Source organism: Macaca thibetana, chromosome 19, assembly GCF_024542745.1.
Source record: "Macaca thibetana thibetana isolate TM-01 chromosome 19, ASM2454274v1, whole genome shotgun sequence".
In the NCBI taxonomy this organism is placed as follows: Eukaryota; Metazoa; Chordata; class Mammalia; order Primates; family Cercopithecidae; genus Macaca; species Macaca thibetana.
The window spans coordinates 31,831,216-31,853,137 of NC_065596.1; the positions used below are offsets into that span (position 1 = coordinate 31,831,216).

The 21,922-nt window shown below is 53.3% G+C and overlaps 2 protein-coding genes across 4 annotated transcripts; both read right to left on the minus strand.

Annotated features, from left to right (window-relative positions):
- Nucleotides 1-144: 144 nt before the first annotated feature.
- Nucleotides 145-18,731, minus strand: ETFB (electron transfer flavoprotein subunit beta). 2 transcript variants are annotated; one of them, XM_050771624.1, is made up of 6 exons: nucleotides 18,559-18,731; nucleotides 8,527-8,685; nucleotides 8,107-8,265; nucleotides 5,139-5,201; nucleotides 1,723-1,881; nucleotides 145-357 (listed from the first exon to the last, which is right to left on the minus strand). In XM_050771624.1, the coding sequence occupies exons 1-6, from the start codon at nucleotides 18,613-18,615 to the stop codon at nucleotides 187-189; spliced, it is 768 nt and encodes a 255-aa protein (XP_050627581.1). In that variant the 5' UTR covers nucleotides 18,616-18,731; the 3' UTR covers nucleotides 145-186. The 2 variants fall into 2 exon arrangements, with proteins under 2 accessions (XP_050627581.1, XP_050627582.1); XM_050771625.1 differs by having other exon boundaries at nucleotides 8,527-8,648; nucleotides 18,559-18,704.
- A 700-nt stretch (nucleotides 18,732-19,431) lies between these two features.
- On the minus strand, nucleotides 19,432-21,544 carry CLDND2 (claudin domain containing 2). 2 transcript variants are annotated; one of them, XM_050771650.1, is made up of 5 exons: nucleotides 21,248-21,544; nucleotides 20,715-20,893; nucleotides 20,206-20,346; nucleotides 19,791-19,910; nucleotides 19,432-19,549 (listed from the first exon to the last, which is right to left on the minus strand). In XM_050771650.1, exons 2-5 carry the CDS (start codon nucleotides 20,881-20,883, stop codon nucleotides 19,476-19,478), a joined length of 504 nt encoding a protein of 167 aa, XP_050627607.1. In that variant the 5' UTR covers nucleotides 20,884-20,893; nucleotides 21,248-21,544; the 3' UTR covers nucleotides 19,432-19,475. The 2 variants fall into 2 exon arrangements, with proteins under 2 accessions (XP_050627607.1, XP_050627606.1); XM_050771649.1 differs by having other exon boundaries at nucleotides 19,432-19,910; nucleotides 21,248-21,303.
- Between the last annotated feature and the right edge of the window lie 378 nt (nucleotides 21,545-21,922).

Consider the following 21,922-nt stretch of genomic DNA (forward strand, 5'->3'; position numbering starts at 1 on the left):
CTGCCTTTGTCCTCATTGTCCCCTGCATCAACACAGAGGCTCCTCGTGGGCAGGGACTGGATCCACGGGGCCTGGCACACAAAAGACTCAAGTAAATGTTGAATGAACCAAATAATGGGTCTCTAGGAAATGAGTTAACAGAGATAGACGTTGAGAGTCAGTTTTATTGCCATCTCTGGGAGGGGCTCAAATCCGCCCGATCTCCTTCAGCTTGGCCACTAGGTCCTCAGTGGTTTCCACCTTGACGCCAGCCGTGCGCTGGGGCGGGTCCTCCACGCTGATCACAGAGAGCTTGGAGGTCAGGTCCACGCCCAGATCCCCAGGCTTGATCACCTCGATCTTCTTCTTCTTGGCTTTCTGCACATGGGAAGCCACTGTTCACAGGGCTGTGGAACCCCTGCCACCCTCCTGCCACCTCCTTCCCGTGGGTGCCATGCCTGCAGACCAGTCCCATGGGCTGAACCCTCTGGACCCACCGACTGGCCAGGACACACAAAACTTCTCACAGGGCCACACCTGGTGTGGAAAACTCCTGCTGGCTTGGAGGCCCTGGGAGGCCCAACTATTGCAGCAGTTCTCCTTTAGGTAACCAATTCAGGAAGCCCTTCACGGGCTGCAACAGACTGGCAAACCCATCCTTTTGGTAGTAATGACTCTGGACTTTTGGTTGAGATGACATGCTGAAGGCTCCCAATAGGCTGAGATGATACCCTGAGCCCTCCCTATAGGCTGAGACGATGCACTGAACCCTCCCTATAGGCTGAGACGATGCACTGAACCCTCCCTATAGGCTGAGACGATGCGCTGAGCCCTCCCTATAGGCTGAGACGATGCGCTGAGCCCTCCCTATAGGCTGAGACGATGCGCTGAGCCCTCCCTATAGGCTGAGACGATGCCCCGAGCCCTCCCTATAGGCTGAGACGATGCCCCGAGCCCTCCCTATAGGCTGAGACGATGCCCCGAGCCCTCCCTATAGGCTGAGACGATGCCCCGAGCCCTCCCTATAGGCTGAGACGATGCCCCGAGCCCTCCCTATAGGCTGAGACGATGCCCCGAGCCCTCCCTATAGGCTGAGACGATGCCCCGAACCCTCTCTATAGGCTGAGATGATGTAATGAACACTCTGTAATGGCTGAAATGACTCACTGAACCTTCCCCATTGGCTGAGATGATCCATTGAACTCTCCCTGTTGGTTGAAATGACCCACTGAATATTCTCCATTGTCTGAGATGACTCACTAAACTGTTAATATTGGCCAAGATGACCCAGCGAACGCCTCCTACTGGCCATGATGATTAGTGAACTCTGTTAGCCAAGAGACCCCATGCACCCTTCCTAGTTAGCCAAGATGATCTACACGATAACTTCGCATTGGCAAAAATTACCAAGGGGACCCTCCCTAATGAACCAAGATGACCCAGTGAACTTGTTCCACTGGCTGGAATGACAAAGGGAACAATGTCTGCTACCCAGCGAAGCCTTCCTACTGGCCTAGATACCAGCAAGCCCTCCCTGCTAGCCAAAGCAGCCCCCGTGAACTCTCAGCATTGGCAGAGATGACCCAGCAAACCCTCTCTATCAGCCAAACTCCAGGTGACGGCTTCCTGCGTACGAGACCTCCCTTGGATCCTTCCCTCCCCCGATGCGACCACCAGGGGGCACTGGGCTGGCAATGTGCTTGCCAATCCCAGGCCCTCAGTGCCCGCTGGCCAGGGGCTCACCATGATGTTGGGCAGCGTGGCATAACGGGGCTCGTTGAGCCTCAGGTCAGCTGTCACCACAGCTGGCAGCTTCAGGCGCAGGGTCTCCAGGCCCCCGTCGATCTCCCGCTCCACTTTCAACTTGTCCCCTTCCAGCGTCACCTGGGAGGCGAATGTGCCCTGGGGAGGGACAGTGTAGGAGGAGAGTGGGTGAGGCTAATTCAGGTCCGATCCGAGCAGTCCGCTTATGACACTACTGAGTACATGCACGGACAAGTGAATGAAGGAGGGAGCGAACAATGCAGGGTCCCATGAGGTTTAGAATCGATCCTGTACACCTGGGAGAGCGTATCTTTCCTTTTCCTGAGAGCCACGGTGTATGTACTGATGTCCTACGTCCTGATGCTGCCAGTGAGGCCTCCCTGCCTTCCTGACAGTGAACACGTACTGAGTGCTGGGCCCTGTGCTAAGCAACTGATGGGTCAATCATCGAATCCTCGTAGGAACTTTATGAGGTAAATGTTATTATCCCCACTTTACAGATGAGGAAAACTGAGGCAGCGAGATGCTGAGTTACGTGGCCACTGCCACCCACAGCTGGTAAATCCAAAAGCTGACAATCTGACTCCCAACAGCCCCCCGTGAGGCCCCTCCACTGGGCCGACAACAGAACTGTGTGTGTTCACACCGGTCCTTAAACCACCTTCTGGGACCCCATCCTCTGGCCAGGTCCCTTTGCCTCTCAGTCCTGAATCAACATTTCCTCCCCTGGTAACTGATGCCACCTACACTCCTCTTTGTCTAACGACCTTTCTCCCTGTCCACTTACTAACATCTTTCAGGTCTTAGTGTGAACATCACATCCCTTCGTTCAGAACTTCCTCCTAGTGCCCTTACGAACCTGTCCCTGGAGATACACTGTGAACACGACCAGTGAAGCACCAGCTGGGATGGGCTCATATTCTGCCAGGGAAGACAACCAGTCACCAGGGAAACACACACACACACAAATGAGATCATTTCAGATCAGAAGGAATAAGAAGAAAATAAGACACATGATATGAGAGCAAGAAGGGTGCAATGTTGGAGAAGCTGGTCAGATAGTGATAAATGCTTTGAAGATAAAACAGGATCATGGTTTTGAATGTGCTGTCCCATCCAGTAGCCACGGGCCGCGTGTGGCTGCCCAGCACTTGAAATGTGGCCAGTGCAGCTGAGGAATGAATTTTTAAATTTTATTTAAATTTAAACACTGATAATTTGGCCAGGCGCAGTGGCTTATGCCTGTAATTCCAGAGCTTTGAGGGGCCAAGGCGAGTGGATCGCTTGAGGAGTTCGAGACCAGCCTGGCCATCACGGTGAAACCCTGTCACTACTGAAAATACAAAAATTATCCAGGCATGGTGATGCATGCTTGTAATTCGATCTACTTGCGAGGCTGAGGCAGGAAAATCACTTAAATTCAGGAGGCGGAGGCTACAGTGAGCCGAGATCGCGCCACTGCACTCCAGCCTGGGGACAGAACAAGATTCCACCTCAAAAAAATAAAAATAAATAAATACTGAGAATTCAAGATACATTACCATGATTGTGGTGATGATTTCATGGATGTAACATATATCAAAACTTATCAAATTTTGGAGGGCTGAGGTGAGCAGATTGCTTGAGCCCAGGAGTTCAAGACCAGCTTGGGCAACATAGTGAGACCCCCATCTCTATCTAAATAAAAGTGTTTAAGAAAAGCAAACTTCACAAATTGTGCAACTTAAGATATGTGCAGTTTACTGTAGGTCAATAACTCAATAAGGCTGTTTTTTAAAAAAACAAAACAAAACAAAACAAAAAACACAGATACCTAATGCAGCTACTGGAAATGCAGTTACTGGAAAACTTTGTTTTGAATAACTTGGGTGTGTAAATCTACTTCAACTGTCATCTTTAGGAACGTGTTTCTCATAGAAATTTAGCACCTGAATTGAGATGTGCTGTAAATATAAAATACATGCTGAATTTTGAAGATTTAGTACAAAGAAAATCCAAAAAACGTAAAATACAGATGGTCCCTGGCTTATGGTGGTTTGAATTAAGATTTTTCAGTTTTCCGAAGGTGTGACAGTGGTAAGCATTCAGTGGAAACCACACTGCCAGTACCCCATACAACCATTCTCTTTTTTTAGTTCCAGTATAGTGTTTGATAAATTACATGGGATATTTAGCACTTTATTATAAAATAGGCTTTATGTTAGATTATTTTACCCCACTGTAGGCTAATGTAAGTGTTGTGACATGTTTAAGGTAGGCTATGATATTTGGTAGATTAAGTACATTAAATGCATTATTTGAGTTATAATATTTTCAATTTATGATGGCTTTATCAGGACATAACCCCACTGCTGGTAAAGCATATGTATCTCAATATTTTCTATGTTGATTACATGTTAAAATGATAATATTTTAGATATAATGAGGTGAAATAAAATATAATTTTATCTGTTTCTTTTTACTTTTTTATGTAGCTGTGAAAATTTTTAAATTTGTCTATGTGCCTTTCTTTCTTTTTTTTTTTTTTGAGACAGGGTTTCCCTCTTTCACCCAGGCTGGAGTGCAGTGGCATGATCCCAACTTACTGCAGTCTTGACCTCCTGGGCTCAAGGGATCCTCCCACCTCGGCCTCCTGAGTGGCTGGGACTACAGGCATGTGCCACCACACCCAGCTAACTTTTCTTTCTTGGTAGAGATGGGGTCCCACTGTGTTGCCAAGGCTGGTCTCGAACACCTGGGTTCAAGTAATCCTCCCACCTCGGCCTCCCAAAGTGCTAGGACTATAGGTGTGAGCCACTGTGCCCAGCCTGCATTTTTTTTTTTTTTTTCGAGTCGGAGCCTCCCTCTGTTGCCAGGCTGGAGTGCAGTGGGGTGCGATCTTGCCTCCCTGCAACCTCTGCCTCCCGAGTTCAAGCAGTTCTCCTCCTTCAGCCCCCTGAGTAGCTGGGACTACAGGCACATGCCACCACACCCAGCTAATTTTTAAATTTTTAGTAGAGATGGGGTTTCAACATGTTGACCATGCTGGTCTCAAACTCTTCCTGACCTCAAGTGATCCGCCTGCCTCGGCCTCTCAAAGTGCTGGGATTACAGGCGTTGAGTCACCATGCCTGGCCCCAGCCTGCATTTATATCGGACTGGCATAGATGGGGATTGGGGAACCTGGAGTTGAGGGGGTGGGCATGAGTATTTCACGTAGGATGGCAAGAAAGTCCCCTTTGAAGAGGTGATACCTCAGCAGAGATCTCAAGGAGGGGAACAAGAAAGCCCTGAGGCCATCTGAGGGAGCAGTGTTCCAGGAGGAGAGAACAGCGAATGCAAAGGCCCTGAGGCAGAAATGAAGTTTGAGGGATGAGGGCCTGGCCCTCAGCAGGTGCTCCCCACTCCAGCCTCACCTGTGGCCAGTCGAGAAATCCAGCTGTCATCTGCCCTGTCTGGTTACAGTCATCATCGATGGCCTGAATGGGGAGAGAGAGGAAACTGTATGACAATCAATGGAGCTCGTGGACCATCCGGGCCTCTGTCTAGAACAGGGCTTGGCAAACTTTTTCTTTCTTTTTTTTCTTTTTGAGATGGAGTCTTGCTCTGTCACCCAGGCTGGAGTGCAGTGGTGCCATCTTGGCTCACTGCAACCTCCGCCTCTCGGGTTCAAGCAATTCTCCTGCCTTAGCCTTCTGAGTAGCTGGGATTATAGGCGCCCACCACCACGCCCAGCTAATTTTTGTATTTTTAGTAGAAACGAGATTTCAACATGTTGGCCAGGCTGGTCCTGAACTCCTGACCTCAGATGATCCCCCAAAGTGTTGGGATAACAGGCATGAGCCACCGTACCCAGCCGGGTTGGCAAAATGTAGTAAATATTTTAGGCTTTGCAGGTCATACAGTCTCTGTCACAGTGACTTAGCTCTGCTGTTGTAGTGCACAGGCAGCCATAAATAATATGTACATGAACGTATGTGGTGATGTTCCAATATAGCTTTATTTACAAATCAGAGGTCGCTATGGACCATAGTTCACTGATTTTTGGTCTAGAACGATCCCCGCACTTGGGCCCAGAGATAAGCAGCCACTTGTCCAGGGACATATGGGGCCACCTGGCATTCCTGTCGCCAAGTCTCTGCCCTCTGAATAAAGCCTCTCAGGAATCCCGCCCTATGTGGCCCCTGGGCAGCTGCATGAAGAGGATCTGGGCCAGCGAGGACATTCTAGCCCCAACCCCAGTGATTGGTTCAGGGAGGGGCACATGACTCAAGCTGCACCAAAGAAGAGTAAGCCCTGGGAGTTTGCTGGAGCCCTTGGGAAAGAGGCTCCTTTCTTTCTGCTGGGGTCACTGGGCCGGTGGGATCTGAGCTTGGAGATGCAGACAGTGAAGCCAAGGTAGAGGGGAGCCTACAGCTCATGTGTGACCCTGGATCAAGCTGTGCCTGAAGCCCCTGATTTACATGAGCTAATAAATTCACTTTCTGGCTTAAGCCAGTTTGAGTTGTGAATCTGTTTCCTAGAACAAACAGCATCCTGACCAGTTCATCCGGCATTTCCCCAGCTGGAGGTCCTGGCCCCAGGAACTGTCCCTGGCCCAGGACAGGTAGGACATCAGAGTCTGAGAACCACCAGCAAATGCAGGGGACTGCTAAAGCCACGCTTCCAACACCTCGGCCTCTGCAGCCCCACACAGGCCCTGCCTTTTTGGCCCGTTCTCCAGGTAGGCCCTTCTGCCACAGTTGGTTGATCTGTACTCTGATGCCTCTGCTGTTGGTAATCTCTCTTTGTTTTCTTCGGACTTTCTCAGGGCTGGGCAGGACACCCGATGACCTATCTGGACCCACCAGCCTCCTCTTTGTCCCAGAACTGACCTGGCCCTGGGATCTCCATCTCTCTCCGGGGGCCCCAGCTCTACCTGAGCCTGCTGTGCTCTGCTGTCTCCGTGCCCTGCTTGACATACCTTGCCATCTTTGGTCTTCCTTCTCAGCCTCCATTCCTAATTCCCTGCCTCTTCTCACTCCCATCTGCCTGTGGTTCTTCTGACGTCCCTATTGTGTCCTTCCCCTGGTTGAGGCCATGAGGTTTGTCCTCAAATCAGATGAGCTACCCCTGAGGAGAGGTGGTGCCCCAGGGTCTCCTGGGGAAACAGATGAGCCCCATGTACCTGTCTCAGTGGGGAGCACCAGTGTGGCAGGGAAGGTTCTGGTGGGGTCCTCACCCAGCCCTAACCTCCTTCCCTAACTCCTGGCCTCCAATCTCCCCTTCCAGTCCATTCTCGAAGCCCAGGGAGGCTTTTTCCGCACCTAGTGCTGATTCCACCCCTCTTCTGCTCATAGACCTCCCATAGCTCCCTGGCCACCTGCTGTCTCACCCCACATCTCCACCACCCTCCTCCCGAGCAGGGATGAGCAAGGGGGCACAGGGAGAGCGGACCACAGCTACCTGCTTGCCCAGCAGCACCAGGTCCACCTTCTCCTGCTCTGCCAGCTTAGCCAGGACCCGAGCCACCTGCAGTGCCCTCCAAAATTCTCAAGTCTCTGTTTCAAGCCCAGGACTGTCTCCTGAATCTGCATCAATGTCTCCTGGGCTCCTCACACTCCCCGTGTAGGATCCTCCTCTAACCTCCTGTTCTTCCTGGGTTTCCCACCTGTGTTACCAAGGCAGACCCAGGCACTGTCCTTGCCTCCTCCCTGCCCTCCCTCCCCATGCTAAGCCCAGTCTCTCCTGCCACATCATGTCTCTGCTCTGTCCCGACACCTTTGGCCGAGGCCTCATTCTCCCCACGTGACCATCACCTCAGCCTCCCAGCCCCTAAACTCAACCAAAAGGATCTTTCTTCTTTTATTTTCCTTTCTTTTTCTTTTTTTTTTTTTTTTTTGAGACAGAGTCTCGCTCTGCTCCCAGGCAGGAGTGCAGTGGTGCCTGGAGTGCAGTGGTGCGATCTTGGCTCACTGCAACCTCCACCTCCCAAGTTCAAGTGATTCTCACGCTTCAGCCTCCCAGGTAGCTGGGATTACAGGTGCACGCCCCCACACCCGGCTAATTTTTTTATTTTTAGAAGAGATGGGGTTTCACCGTGTTGGCCATGCTAATCTCAAACTCCCGACCTCAAGTGATCCGCCCGCCTCAGCCTCCCAAAGTGCTGCGATTACAGGCATGAGCCACCGTGCCTGGCCCAAGAGGATCTTTCTAACACCCAGAGGGACTCTGTCCTCCCTGCTCAAACTCTCTGTCAGGACGGTCAGCAAAGTCCCAAGCTGCTCAGCCTGGAGTGGCTGAATGCCCTGGGCCTGGCCACCTGCTGTCTCACCTCACATCTCCACCACCTTCCTCCCGAGCAGGGATGAGCAAGGGGGCACAGGGAGGGCTGACCACGGTTACCTGCTTGCCCAGCAGCACCAGGTCCACCTTCTCCTTCTCTGCCAGCTTGGCCAGGACCCGAGCCACCTGCAGGGGACCCAAGCGTTCTGCTTCTGCTGGGGGCACCTCCACGTGGATACCTCGGTCTGCACCCATAGCCAGGGCAGTACGAATGGTCTCCTGCCGAGGACAGAGGGGCTTGACTTGGCTATCCTCAGGGCAACCCAGGAGTCTGGCCCCAGCCCCTCCTCCCTCAGACCCAGGAGTCCAGGCCCCCATCCCCTCCTTCCTCAGACCCAGGAAACCAGGCTATCAGCCCATCCTCCCTCAGATCCAGGGGTCCAGGCTTCCAGCCTCCTCCTCCCTCAGACCCAGAATCCAGGTCCCAGCCCCTCCTCCCTCAGACCCAGAAGTCCAGCCCCTCCCCAAGACCCTGAGCACCTGGCACTGTGCAGGCCCACAGCTGACGGCGATGACCTCCTTCACCAGCTTCTTCTCCTTGAGCCGCACAGCCTCCTCCACTGCGATCTCACAGAAGGGGTTCATGGAGTGCTTCACGCCATCTGTGACCACACCGGTCTTGTCAGGTTTCACTCGGATCTGCTCAGCAGGAGGGGAGGGGGCGGGGTCAGGAGGAAACAGGCAAGAAGGTGGGGGCCTCAGCACCAACCCTGTCCCAGGCTGGATGAGGACAACAACAGCCTGGAAAGGGGCAGGGCCTTGTCTGGGGTCACACAGCTTCAGGGACAGAGCTGGGTTAGAGCTTGTAGGCAGGGGCAGGTCACCCTGTCTCCTTCTCTCATCCAGCCATTCCTGGGTACCAGGGACATCTGACTTGATCATCCCTACTGTGTCACTGCTCCTCTCAGGCCCGAAAGAGTGTTTCTCAAATTTACAGAATTTATGGGAACCCACAGTGAGAGGTACATTTTACCATATCTCCAAGTGTATATAAATACATAACACACTGACACAGAAATACAAAAGAGGAGAAGAAAAGGAAAAATCAGTTAGGTAGACAGTTAAGGCTGGTCCTCAGAGAAGCAGCTTGCCTGAAAAATCACAGCTACCTGAAACAATAGAGCAGCCTGAGGAAAACTCAGGCTGCACGTGCACAGACAAGCAGGCAGGTCCAGCACAGAAGCCTTTTGTTCTCTGTGTGATTGACAGGCTCCCAGGAAAAGTTCCCTCCCCTTTTCAGGCATGTACCTTGTGGTCTCTGTGGGAACTTGCACAGGGAGGGGCGGAGCTTACCTAAAACAAACCCAGGGTTACACAAACAAGAGAAGCAGAGCTTTGTGCTTGCAAAAGGACATACCTACAACTATACAGATAACGGAGAGTTATGCAGATAGCTTTACAGATAAGATACTCAAACAGCTACAGAGATGAGAGGAGTTTCTTATAAAAGCTTTTGGAATCAACTGTAAAAATGGCAACACGCTTGGGCTCCCCTCTCCTCTGCAGAGAGCTTTCTTCTTTTGCTTATTAAACTTTCGCTCTAACCTCACCCTTTGGGTGGTCTATGCTCTTTAATTCTCTTGGTTGTGAAACGAGCTCGGATAACACCTTAGACAATGTGACCGGTGACCCTGACCTGTTTCACAGATGCCACTGCAGTGTAAGGGTCAGTGACCAATACTTACCCTGGCTACACACACACCATACCCTGACATTTTCTACCCTTTTTCAGAAAAATGCTAGCCCTTTGCCTGGATGTCATGATCACACATGACTGATTTGGAAAACACCAGCACCAAAGACCTCTTTGCTAAACAGACAAGAGAGTTAAGGGAGGTGGGTGGCAAACCCCACCCATTTGCTTCTGCACATCGTTTTTGTCTCTCCTGGGCCCTACTGTGTGCCTGGCACTAAGCTGGATCCTGGGGGCACCATCATGTGCCAGGGAGAGAGGCTTCCGGTGTAGACCAGGGTGTAGCGTGAACCACTAACCACCTTCCTATTAGTTTCTCTCGGCTGCCATAACAAATCACCACATACTTGGTGGCTTAGAATCTTACAGCTCTGGAGGCCAGAAGTCCAAAGTCAGTTTCACCAGGGTGAGACCAAGGGGTCTGCAGGCCCTGTGGGGAGCACGTTTCTTGCCTCCTCCAGCTTCTGCTCTGACACCCTCTGGCTTGTGGCTGCATCGCTTTATCTTCAGTGCCAGCATCCTCAGCTCTGTCTTCATGTGGCCTTCTCCTCTCTCTGTGTGTCTAGTCTCCCTCTGTCTCTCTCTTATAAGGACTCTTGAGATGGCATTTAGGGCCCACCTAAATAATCCAGGATAATGCCCCCATCTCAAGATGCTTAATTTAATCACATCTGCAAAGACCCTGTTTCTATTTTTTTCTTCCAGATGGGCTCTCGCTCTGTCACCCAGGCTGGAGTACAGCAGTGAAATCTCGGCTCACTGCAACCTCTGCCTCCCGGGTTCAAGCAATTCGCATGCCTCAGCCTCCCAAGTAGCTGGGATTATAAGCATGCGTCACCACACCCGGCTAATTTTTGTATTTTTAGTAGAGACAGGGTTTCACCATGTTGGCCAGGTCTCAAACTCCTGACCTCAGGTGATCTGCCCTCCTCGGCCTCCCAAAGGCAGCCTGCCACTGCGGCCAGCCTGCAAAGACCCTGTTTCTAAGTGATTTTCCCTTCTCAGGTACCAGGGATTGAAACCTGGCTGTTTTAGAGGGCTATTTCTTGGCCTACCACAATCCTCTTTTTTTTTTTTTGAGATGGAGTCTTGCTCTGTCATCCAGGCTAGAGTGCAATGGCGTGATCTTGGCTCACTGCAACCTCCGCCTCCCCAGTTCAAGCCATGCTCCTGCCTCAGCCTCCGGAGTAGCTGGGATTACAGGTGCCCACCACCACGCCCGGCTAATTTCTTGTATTTTTAATAGAGATAGGGTTTCACTATGTTGGTCAGGCTGGTCTCAAACTCCCGACCCCCAGTGATCCACCCACCTCAGCCTCCCAAAGGCAGGGGATTACAGGCGTGAGTCACCGCACCCGGCCCAACCTGAGTTTTTATAAAGTCATTCTGGATTCTTGGTGGAGAAAACTGGAAAAAGATGAGAGGCAGTGACGAGACAGCTAGGTGGCTATTTGTCACCAAAGTGAGAGGTGACACTGGGTCAGACAGCTGTGACAACAGAGACAGATGCAAGAGGTCTCTGGAGGTGCAACTGACAGGCCATGGTGCGCGATGGGAAGATGACACCAAAGAAGGGCTTCCAGTCTGTACATCAGCCTGAGCTGGGAAGATGGTGAGTTTGGTTTGGGGCACAAATGTTTAAAAAGCCTCCAGGGACATCCAGAGAAGCCTTGCTAAGGAGCTGTAGGGAGCTGCCCATTCGGCCTGGGGCCTGCCCTCTTTCTCTTCTCCCATGTGGCCACCACCCAGGGCTTAGCCAGAGCAGATCTCGGGTGGCAGCTGGGCCCGGTGAGGACACTGGGACGCTCTTGCTATTTCCCTGTCCCTTTTTCTCTGAGGCTGTGGGTGTAACTGTTCCTCCCACAGGCAGGACAGAATCCGAGATGAGAAGGTGGGACCCATAAGGGGTTTCCCACTCTGGCTGTGCCTCATGGAGAGGGTAACATTAAAAGATGGAGGATGGAGACCTGGCACAGTGGCTGATGTCTATAATCCTAGAACTTTGGGAGGCCAAGGTGGGAGGATCCTTTGTGCCCAAGAGTTGGATACTAGCCTGAGCAACAGGTTCTACAAACAACAACAACAAAAAAAACAAAAACAGCTGGGCGTGGTGGCTCATGCCTGTAATCCCAGCACTTTGGGAGGCCAAGGTGGGTGGATCACCTGAGGTCAGGGGTTCGAGATCAGCCTGGCCAACATGGCAAAACCCCATCTCTACTAAAAATAAATATAAAATAAAAAATTAGCCAGGCATGGTAGTGCACGCCTGGAATTGCAGCTACTCAGGAGGCTGGGGCAGGGAGAATTGCAACCCAGGAGGTGGAGGTTGTAATGAGCCAAGATTACGCCACAGCACTCCAGCCTGGGCAACAGAGCAAGACTCCATCTCAAAACAAACAAACAAACAACAACAACAACAACAACAAAAAGCAGCCAGGTGTGGTGGCACACACCTGTAGTCCCAGCTACTCAGGAGGCTGAGGCGGGAGGATCACCTGAGCCCAGGAGATCAAGGGTGCAGTGAGCCGTGATCATGCCACTACACTCTAGCCTGGGTGACAGAGCAAGACCTCATCTCAAAAAAAAAAAGAAAAAAGAAAAGGAAAAAAAAAAAAAGAAAAAGGAGAAAGAGGAGGAGGAGCTAGAGGAGGAGAGGAAAGATAAAGAACTGTTATTTTCGTCTCTCTTGTTGCCCAGGCTGGAGTGCAGTGGTGCCACCTTGGCTCACTGCAACCTCCGCCTCCCAGGCTCAGGCAATCCTCCCACTTCAGCCTCCCCAGTAGCTGGGACCACAGGTGGGCACCACCATGCCGGGCTAATTTTTTTTTTTTTTTTACTTTTTGTAAAGAAAGGGTTTATCCATGTTTCCCAGATTGGTCTCGAACTCCTAGCCTAAAGTGATCCGCCTGCCTCAGCCTCCCAAGTGCTGGGATTACAGGTGTGAGCCACAGTGCCTGGCCCCTTTTTTCTAAATAAATAAATAAATAAATAAATAAAATACAACGTAGGAATTGCCCCTTTAAGACAGAAAAGAACCTCACCCACCCAGCAGTAAGAGGCCCCAAGCTTTTTGCTGTGTGTCAGGGAGGCTTCAGAAGGGCCTCAAGCCCCATCTTGCTCTTGCTCTGGCAGAACTCCCAGCCCCAACCTCCTCATTCCCAGGCTCCTGACTCCTGAGGAGAAAGGGTAAGAACTTTCCAGATACACACACACACACATACACACACACGCGCATGCACGCACACACACACACACCCCCGAGGAAATGAACTAGCTCATCTTCTCAATTAAGCTTGAGTTGATTTCAAGCTTGAAAAACAGTTTAATTAAATTACATAAGTCAGGAAACAATGGTAGGGCTGAAAAATGATAGCTTGTTTGTTTGTTTTTTAAATAATGATGGTTCATGCTTGTAATCCTAGCACCTTAGGAGACTGAGGAAGGAGGATCACTGGAGCCCAGGATTTCAAGACCAGCCTGGGCAACATAGAGAGACTCCATCTCTACTGAAAAACAAAATTAGCAGGGCATGGTGGCGTGTACCTGTAGTCCCAGCTACTCAGGAGGCTAAGGTGGGAGGATGGCTTGAACCCAGGAGGGTCGAGGCTGCAGTAAGCTGTATTGCACCACTCCAGCCTGGGTGACAGAGCTAGACCTTGTCTCAAAAAAAAAAAAAAAAAAAAAAGCTGGGCATGGTGGCTCACACCTGTAATCATGGTGGCTCACACCTGTAATCCCAGCACTTTGGGAGGCCGAGGCGGGCAGATCATAAGTTCAGGAGTTTGAGACCAGTCTGGCCAATATTGTGAAACCCCGTCTCTACTAAATATACAAAAATTAGCCAGGCGTGGTGGCGGACGCCTGTAGTCACAGCTACTTGGGAGGCTGAGGCAGGAGAATCCCTTGAACCCGGGAGGCAGAGGTTGCAGTGATCTGAGATTGCACCACTGCACTCCAGCCTGGGAGACAGAGTGAGAGCGAGACTCTGTCTCAAAAAAAAAAAAAAAAAAAAAAGAAAATGAATCCCAGATAATAAATACAAAATTGCCCCAGCCTCTCCTGGGGTCTTTTTTTTTTTTTTTTTTTGAGACAGAGTCTCCCTTTGTCACCCAGGCTGGAGTGCAGTGGCACAATCTCGGCTCACTGCAATCTCCGCCTCCCTGGTTCAAGCAATTCTTCTGCCTCAGCCTCCTGAGTAGCTGGGACTATAGGCACGCGTCACCACACCCAGCTAATTTTTGTATTTTTAGTAGAGACGGGGTTTCACTATGTTGGCCAGGATGGTCTCAAACTCCTGACTTCGTGATCCGCCCGCCTCAGCCTCCCAAGTGTGAGTTTACAGGCATGAGCCACCGCGCCCAGCCTTTCTCCTGGGGTCTTGAAAGAGGCCCTGAAGGTTAAGATTCATCAGTTTACTGGAAAATGCGCCCCTGGATAGGACAGGGTGTTACTGAGTTGCCAAATATTTATTAGGATGCTGGATACACACACATACCCGGAAACATGCACGCAGCCGGACACACATACACACTCACACACACACACAAATACACTCTGAACAGAGCATTTGTTATGTTTTGAATAAATGAATGACTAAACTTCCATTACTACTACTGCCAATAAAAACACGTATTGCAGCTGGTCACAGTGGCTCACACCTGTAATTCCAGTGCTTTGGGAGGCTGAGGCAGGCAGATTACCTGAGGTCAGGAGGTCTAGACCAGCCTGGCCAACATAGCAAAACCTTGACTCTACTAAAAATACAAAAATTAGCCAGGTGCGGTGGCTCACACATGTAATTCCAGCTACTCAGAGGCTGAGGCAGTATTGCTTGAACCTGGGAGATGGAGGTTCCAGTGAGCTGAGATCATGCCACTGCACTCCAGCCTGGGCAACAGAGATAGACTCCATCTCAAAAAGTAAAACAAAACACTGTGTGCCAGGCACTGTTCCAAGGACTTATTTAGACCGGACGCGGTGGCTCCAGCCTGTAATCCCTGCACTTTGGGAGGCCGGGATGGGCAGATCACCTGATCTGCCCTGAACTGACGTCAGGAGTTCAAGATCGGCCTGACCAACATCATGAAACCCTGTCTCTACTTAAAATACAAAAATTAGCCGGGTGTAGTGGCCCGCACCTGTAATCCCTACTACTCAGGAGGCTGAGGCAGGAGAATCACTTGAACCCGGGAGGCGGAGGCTGCAGTGAGCCGAGATTGTGCCACTGCACTCCAGCCTGGGTGACAGAGCGAGACTCCATCTCAAACAAACAGAGAAAGAAACTCCAAGGGCTTATTTAATTTTCATCACAACTCAATAAAGTATATTACCATTATCCCCATTGTACAAAGTAGAAAAACGAGGCTCAGAGTGGTGAGGCAATTTCCTCAAGGTCACACAGCAGGAAGTGGATGCAGGCGCTGGGCTCGGAGTCTGAGGTCTGAACTATTCTAGCAGTGCACCCAGTCTCAGGAAGCAGTGACCACATCCAACTGTCTTCCCCACACCTGGGGCGCAAATTCCAGAAGCGGCGACAGACACCAGAGCAATCAATAAGTAAATGACACTGTGGATTACAAAGTGTCCACACCAGCTTCCCTCTGGGGACAAGCTGGGCTCTCAGAGGGTGCCCCCTGCTCCTGCCTCTTTCATGGAGAATGTGAGCCACTCCCTCCACTCAGTTAGGTTGGCTCCTTGAACTTTCATCTCTAGCAAACACACTTTCCTCTCCCTTCCTAGTTGCAAAGTATAGGGGAAAACACAGCAAAACACAGGGACTCCAGGGCCTGTGATTTTAAGGAGGCAAACAGGGAAGTCCTCCCAGAGAAGGTGATGTTTGCACAGGGAGTTGAAAGAGGTCAGGGAGTGAGTGTATGATTCTGGGAACAGAGGTGGATCAGACATGGCCCTCTCTGCAGGGAGCTACCAACCTGGGGATGATAGAGTAGGGCAGTGGTGAACATGGGGTCAACAGAGGATCCCAATCCAGTCTGGCGAGGGCTGATGGAAGGAAACCTAGGGACTGCAGAAGCCCCCAGGGATATATCAAGGCAGCCTGAGGGTGTAGGGTCAGGGGCTTCCTGGAGGAGGCGATGCCAGAGAGAATCACTAAATTGGTTTTATTATTTGTTTGTTTGAGATTACAGACACGTGCCACCACGCCTGGCTAATTTTTTTATTTTTAGTAGAGATGGGGTTTCACCATGTTGGCCTGGCTGGTCTCAAACTCCTGACCTCAGCTGATCCACTCGCCTCGGCCTCGCAAAGTGCAGGGATTAGAGGTGTGAGCCATTGCACCTGGCCGAGAATCATTAGATTTTGATATAATCCATGAGTGGGAGTTGGGCAGGACAAAGGATAGAAAGCAGACGTAGGAGGGTGGTGCTGGAAGAAGGCATGGAACGGGCGAGCCGCGGCCTGGCCTGTCAGGACAGGAAGAGTAGGTCGCAGTGGTGGAAGCACAAAGGGTAAGGGAGGGTCCAAGGAGGGAAGTGGACAGCTGAAGCAGACCATGAAGAGGAGGCTGGACCACAAAGCATCCCAAATGCCAGGCAGAGGGGCTGTGACCCTGTCCTGAGGGTGCTGGAGAGCCACAGGCAGGCTGGGAGCAGGGGAGAGCAGGGTCAGCTCTGGGTGCAGAAAGGCCCCTAAGAATGGGTACAGGTGGGCTCTGATGGGGAGAGACTGGGAGCGAGGGAGGACGGGGGTGAGGGTCCAGGTGAGACAATGGGACCAAGAGACAATAGGGCAGGAAGGGTGGGGGGCGGGGGTGGAGAACTGACAGCTTTGGGAGGAGAAGGGAAAGGGAGTGGGACACTGCCCAGGTCTAATCTGGTGCTCAGGAAGCTGGCAGGGTCTGAATCACTCATTTGTTCTGAAAAGGACATCAACAGACACATCCAGTGAGACAGGATGTAATGCAGGGAGCCCTGGGGCACTGTGGGAGGGGAAGGCAGCACCCTCTGGAAAGGACAGGAGCTGATCCAACACTGCCTTCACGCTTCCCCTCTGTTCTCTCCCTGAGCACACCAGAGACATCCAGGTGCCAGGCTCTGTGCTGAGTGATGCTGGGACCAGAGCTGAGTCAAACGTGGGCCTGCACCATGGGGGAGACAGATCCAAACCCAGACATGCCAGGCAGGGAAGGCCAGGGCTGGGATAGAGGATGCCCAGGGGACTGTAGGAGTTCAAAGATGTGACAGTAATGGACAGTCAGAGCAGGGAGGAAACCAAGTGTTGGGACCCAGGACCTCAAGAGGAATGTGTCTCAAAAGGGCTGGAGGCGACATCCCTGTCATGTGCTGTCAGAGGCATTATTAGGACAGGGGGCACTGAGGGAGATGGGAGAGCAGAGTCTAGAGCCAGACTTGCCCAGGGTTTTGATTGTAACTCTGCCACTTACTGGCTGGGAAATCTGACAGGCCTCAGTTTCCTCATCTATCCAATGGAATTAATAGTACAAAGGGTCGGCCGGCACGGTGGCTCACGCCTATAATCCCAGCACTTTGGGAGGCCGAGGCGGGTGGATCACCTGAGGTCTGGAGTTTGAGACCAGCCTGACCAACATGGTGAAACCCCATCTCTACTAAAAATATAAAAAATTAGCCGGGTGTGGTTGTGCATGCCTGTAATCCCAGCTACTTGGGAGGCTGAGGTAGGAGAATCACTTCAACCCGGGAGGCGGAGGTTGCAGTGAGCCGAGATTGCACCATTGCACTCCAGCCTGGACAAAATGAGCAAAACTCCATCTCAAAAAATAAAAATAAATAATAAATAATACAAAGGGTACTGAAAGGGCTGAATAGCTTAATCTCTACAAAGGACTTGGAAGGATGCCTGGCACGTAAACACCCACTAAATGCTGGCTGCTATGATCACTGACGCTTTCATGCTCAAGTCTGGCTCCTGTACCCTCTTCCCTAGCCCGCTCCCTAAGCAGGCAGGGGCAGTATCAGTGTCAACTTTGTGACCCTGGTTTCGCCCACCCTGAGGCCTCCAGGGTGCCAGGCCCCATGCTAGGTAATGCTGGGGACACAGAGGTAAGTCCCCAGGCTGATGGGAAGGACAGATGTGGATGGACAGTCACCATCTTCAGTCCAGTTCAGGCCAAGCACTGAGAGAAACGGGCCTGAGAGACCGTGTCTGATTCACCTCTGTCCACACCAGCCTCCCTCTGGGGACAAGCCAGGCGCTCAGAGTGCCCTCCCCCACCTCTTTCATGGAGAATGTGAGCTATCCCCAGCTCAGTCAGGTTGGCTCCTTGAACTTTCACCTCTAGCAAACACACTTCTCTCTCCCTAGCTAGAGCCTCCTGGCTCACCCTGTGGCTATGGAGGGTGGCAAGCAGCTTCTGGGGCCGCACAGGGCCCTGTCTGACTCCCTATAGCACATTTCGAGTAATAGTACAAAGGTAAGCAATGCAGCCCAGTGGGTGAAACCAGTCAGAGGAACCTGGATAGAACGCTCGGCTCTGCCCTTCTCTAGCTGGGTGACCTCTCTGTGCCTCAGTTTCTCCGTGCGTTAAACAGGGACCATGACTTCTTCCAGTGGGTAAGAAATGGAGAAAGCAACTCACTCTGAACAGTTATCAAGAGAGTGAATCCAGAACGAGGGAAAAGAGAACATGGCCGTGACCCCGGAGGGATCGGATGTTAGAACTTCACTCTTTTGATTTTTGCCGTCAGGTGTGACTTTGACGTATAGGGGTTAGAGCGGCAGAGGTCGGGGGTAACAAGAAGACCCCCACCCAGTGTGCGCTCCTGGCCCCGGAAGCACATGGCTGCGGGACTCAGGGACGTGGGAGAGGGGGGCCCGGTCACCTTCACGGCGTAGTCGATGACCCTCTTGACAGCTACGAGCGCGCGCAGCTCCGCCATCTTCCCGCCGCAGCCACCTACAGGGTCAGCCTGCACCCTCAGTCGCTTCTTCCAGACACCCGACCCCACCCCGCCCCTCTCTGCGCCTGCGCGCAGCACGGTCAGCCAGTCAACCACTGCAGAGCCCGCCTCCCCGACAGAGGACCAATCGAGAGGCCGGAGGGAAGGGAGGTGTGGCAAGCAACGCAAACCAATGGGAAGCGGATCTTGGGGAGCCAGCCGGACCCCGAGAGGGAAGGAAAGGCCTGGCCGAGGGGGCAGGGCAGAGAACTAGGGGAAAGGTCGTGCACTGGAGGGAAGTGCGCCCGGAGTTTATAGATCCTCCTGGTCCTATAAACGCTTCCCAGATCCTCCTAGTCCTATAAACGCTTCCCAGATCCTCCCGGTCCTATAAACGCTTCCCGGTATCCCCGGATCTCCTCTCCCTCTCCAGATCCCCCACTTCTTTCCGGCCTTTCCAAGTCGTGGTACTCGTATTCCCAGGCCTCTGAATCCTCGCGTGTCGGTCTCTTTCCATCCCCGTGTTCCCTGTCCTTTCCATATCCATATCCTCCCCTGTCCACGTCTCTACTTCACCTCCATGTCGTCCCCACAGCCCCTCCACACCCTCTCCAAAAGCCCACGTCCCATCCTGGCCCCGCCCCTCCCACATGTCCCTGTTCCCATCCCAATCCGTGGAGACTTGTGTCTCTATATCTGTGTCTCCCCGTCTCCACGTTCCCTATAGGTTCGTGTCCTTATGTCCTCCCTGAGTCTCTATGCAACCCCGTGCCTGCGTCCCCACGACCCCCAGAAAAGCACGCGGAGCCGCAGCGCTAAAAAAAAAGCCGTTCCTTTATTCTGCCCCAGGCAGGCTGCAGTCACAGACACACGGGGAATCCACTGATGGCGTCGGTGCTCTGCATGATCATATCTGCCAGCAGAAAGCAGAAGCCTGGGGGGAAGGGGACGCGGGGCGGGAAAAGGAAGGTGGGCCCTGGGGCGGATGGGCTGGCGGGCCCCGGGAACTGGGGTTTGGGGCTCCAAGGGGGTCTCTGCCGGGTCTGCGGGAGTCGTTAGTGTGTTGGGGAGTCCCTGAGAGGTCCCCGGGGTTTACTGGAAGGGCAGCTGGGGAGCCTCTGGGGTGAGGGTCTTCTGGGCAGTCTCCTCCACCCTCTTCCCGCTGTGCAGGTTACCCGCGAGAATTGAGAAGGGTAAGGCCAGCCACCCAGAAAAATAGGACCAAGAGAAGAAGACGTTGTTCTTCCACGCGTTCTTCACCGTGTAGCCTATCAAGGCGGTCAGCAGCAGCAGTCCTGGGCCCCGCCCAGCCGCAGGATGAGCTAGCTGGGCCTGGTGGGGCTGCACCCAGGCCACGCCCCTACAGACCCGCCCCCTTCCATCAGACGACGCCTATCGGCTCTCGGCCCGCCTCTGGCCCAGGCCCCTTCCGGCGCCTCCCGCTCTGAACTCTGACTCGAGCCCCGCCCACCTCTCTCGGCATCTTCCAGCCCCGCCCCTCGGATCCCACACGAGTACCTCAAGCCCCGCCCCTGGTGACCAGGCCCCTCCATCACCCCAGGCCCGCCCCGCCTGCCGCTGCAGTCTCACCGCCGAGGAAGAGGAAGGCGCTCGTGGTCTGGCCTCGCAGCGACTCGCCCTCGTGGCACCGAATCCGCAGTCCCATCACCATGCCCACCACGCCGACACCCACCGCCAGCACCATGCACGCCGCAGTCACGGCCAGCGTGGCTGGGGAGAGCGGGCGCATCAGCCCCGCGGGCGCCGCCCCAGCCGCTACGGGTTCGGCTCTCCTGTCTCCTCCCCCCAACCCGGTGTGTGAGCAGGAGCCGAGTTCCCCCGACCCGGAGTCAGGCGTTTGGACGGAGACTTGGAGGTCACGTCAGGACCTGCGGTTACTGCCGCGACCGAGACGGGGAGGGGGTCAGGGACAAGCCCACAAGTCGAGGGGCGGGGTTCGTGGCGGCTTCGGCCGAGGAGGGACAGCTGCAACTGAGCCCGGGGTGGAAGGGGTGGGCGTCTCGCCATGGGCCCAGCAGTGTGTCCCGAGCCCTGGGAGTCTGAAGTGCCCTCTGCCATCTGGGCGGGCGGAGCCTCACTCTGGCAGGGGATGTTGGAGCAGATGCCGTGGTTGCATTCCTGCCACAGGCCACTGTGGCCCTCTTGTTGGCGGGTCCAGTAGTTGGTGGCCGTGGAGAGCACCATGAGGACGTTGGCCACGAGGCTGAGCAGAATGCCCCCTCTCTGGAGGCTCCGCTTCACCCCCATGCCACTGAGGCTGCAGCCGGGGGCCACAAGGGCAGGATGGGCCCAGGCCCTTCCTACCCCGAGGCCCCCAGCTTAGGAGGCCGCTTCCTCCACACTCCTCCCCTAGTACTCCTGCCTGAGATCCCTGCTTCTGGGAACCTGAAGACCCCCTCCCTCAACAAGCATGCCTGAGGACCCACAACCTCCTCCCTCCAGACCTCGTTCCCCTTCCTGGGGACCCTGAGACTTCCCCTGAGAGGCCTCTGAGACCTTCACCACAGGCTTTGCTGTGAGGAACCTGTCTTCCCAGAGATGTCTCCCCACAGTGGAATGCCCCTTCAGCCTGTTCAGTGCCCTCCCCAGACACCCGTCCACACACGCCCACCTAAGTGACTCACACCCAGCGCCCCAGGGCTCCTTAGACACAGAGCCCAGAGAGATGGGGGGAGGGAGGCTGGGTCTCTGTGAGGCCGGGGGTTCCAGAACCCCCTCCCCAGTGGCTGTTTAAAGGGATATTCACTCCCCCCACAACCATACACATACACCCCAGCAGCTTGCAACTTAGTGACAGCTTAGATTCAGACAGCAGCTTTGGGGGCCATTACATGGTAGGCCAAGTCCTTCTTTTATCATTATTATTATTTGAGATGGAGTCTTGCTCTGTTGCACAGGCTGGAGTGCAGTGGCGCGATCTCGGCTCACTGCAACCTCCACCTCCTGGGTTCAAGCAATTCTGCCTTAGCCTCCCAAGTAGCTGGGACTACAGGCACACACCACCACGTCTGGCTAATTTTTGTATCTTTAATAGAGACGGGGTTTCACCATATTGGCCAGGCTGGTCTCGGCCTCCTGACCCCGTGATCTGCCTGCCTCAGCCTCCCAAAGTGCTGGGATTATAGGTGTGAGCCATCTCTCTCTTCCAGGCTGGAGTGCAGTGGTGCCATCACAGCTCACTGCAGCCTTGAACTCCCGGGCTCAAGGAAACCTCCTGCCTCAGCCTCCCAAGTAGCTGGAACTATAGGCATGTGCCACCACACCTGGCTAATTTTCTTAAGATTTT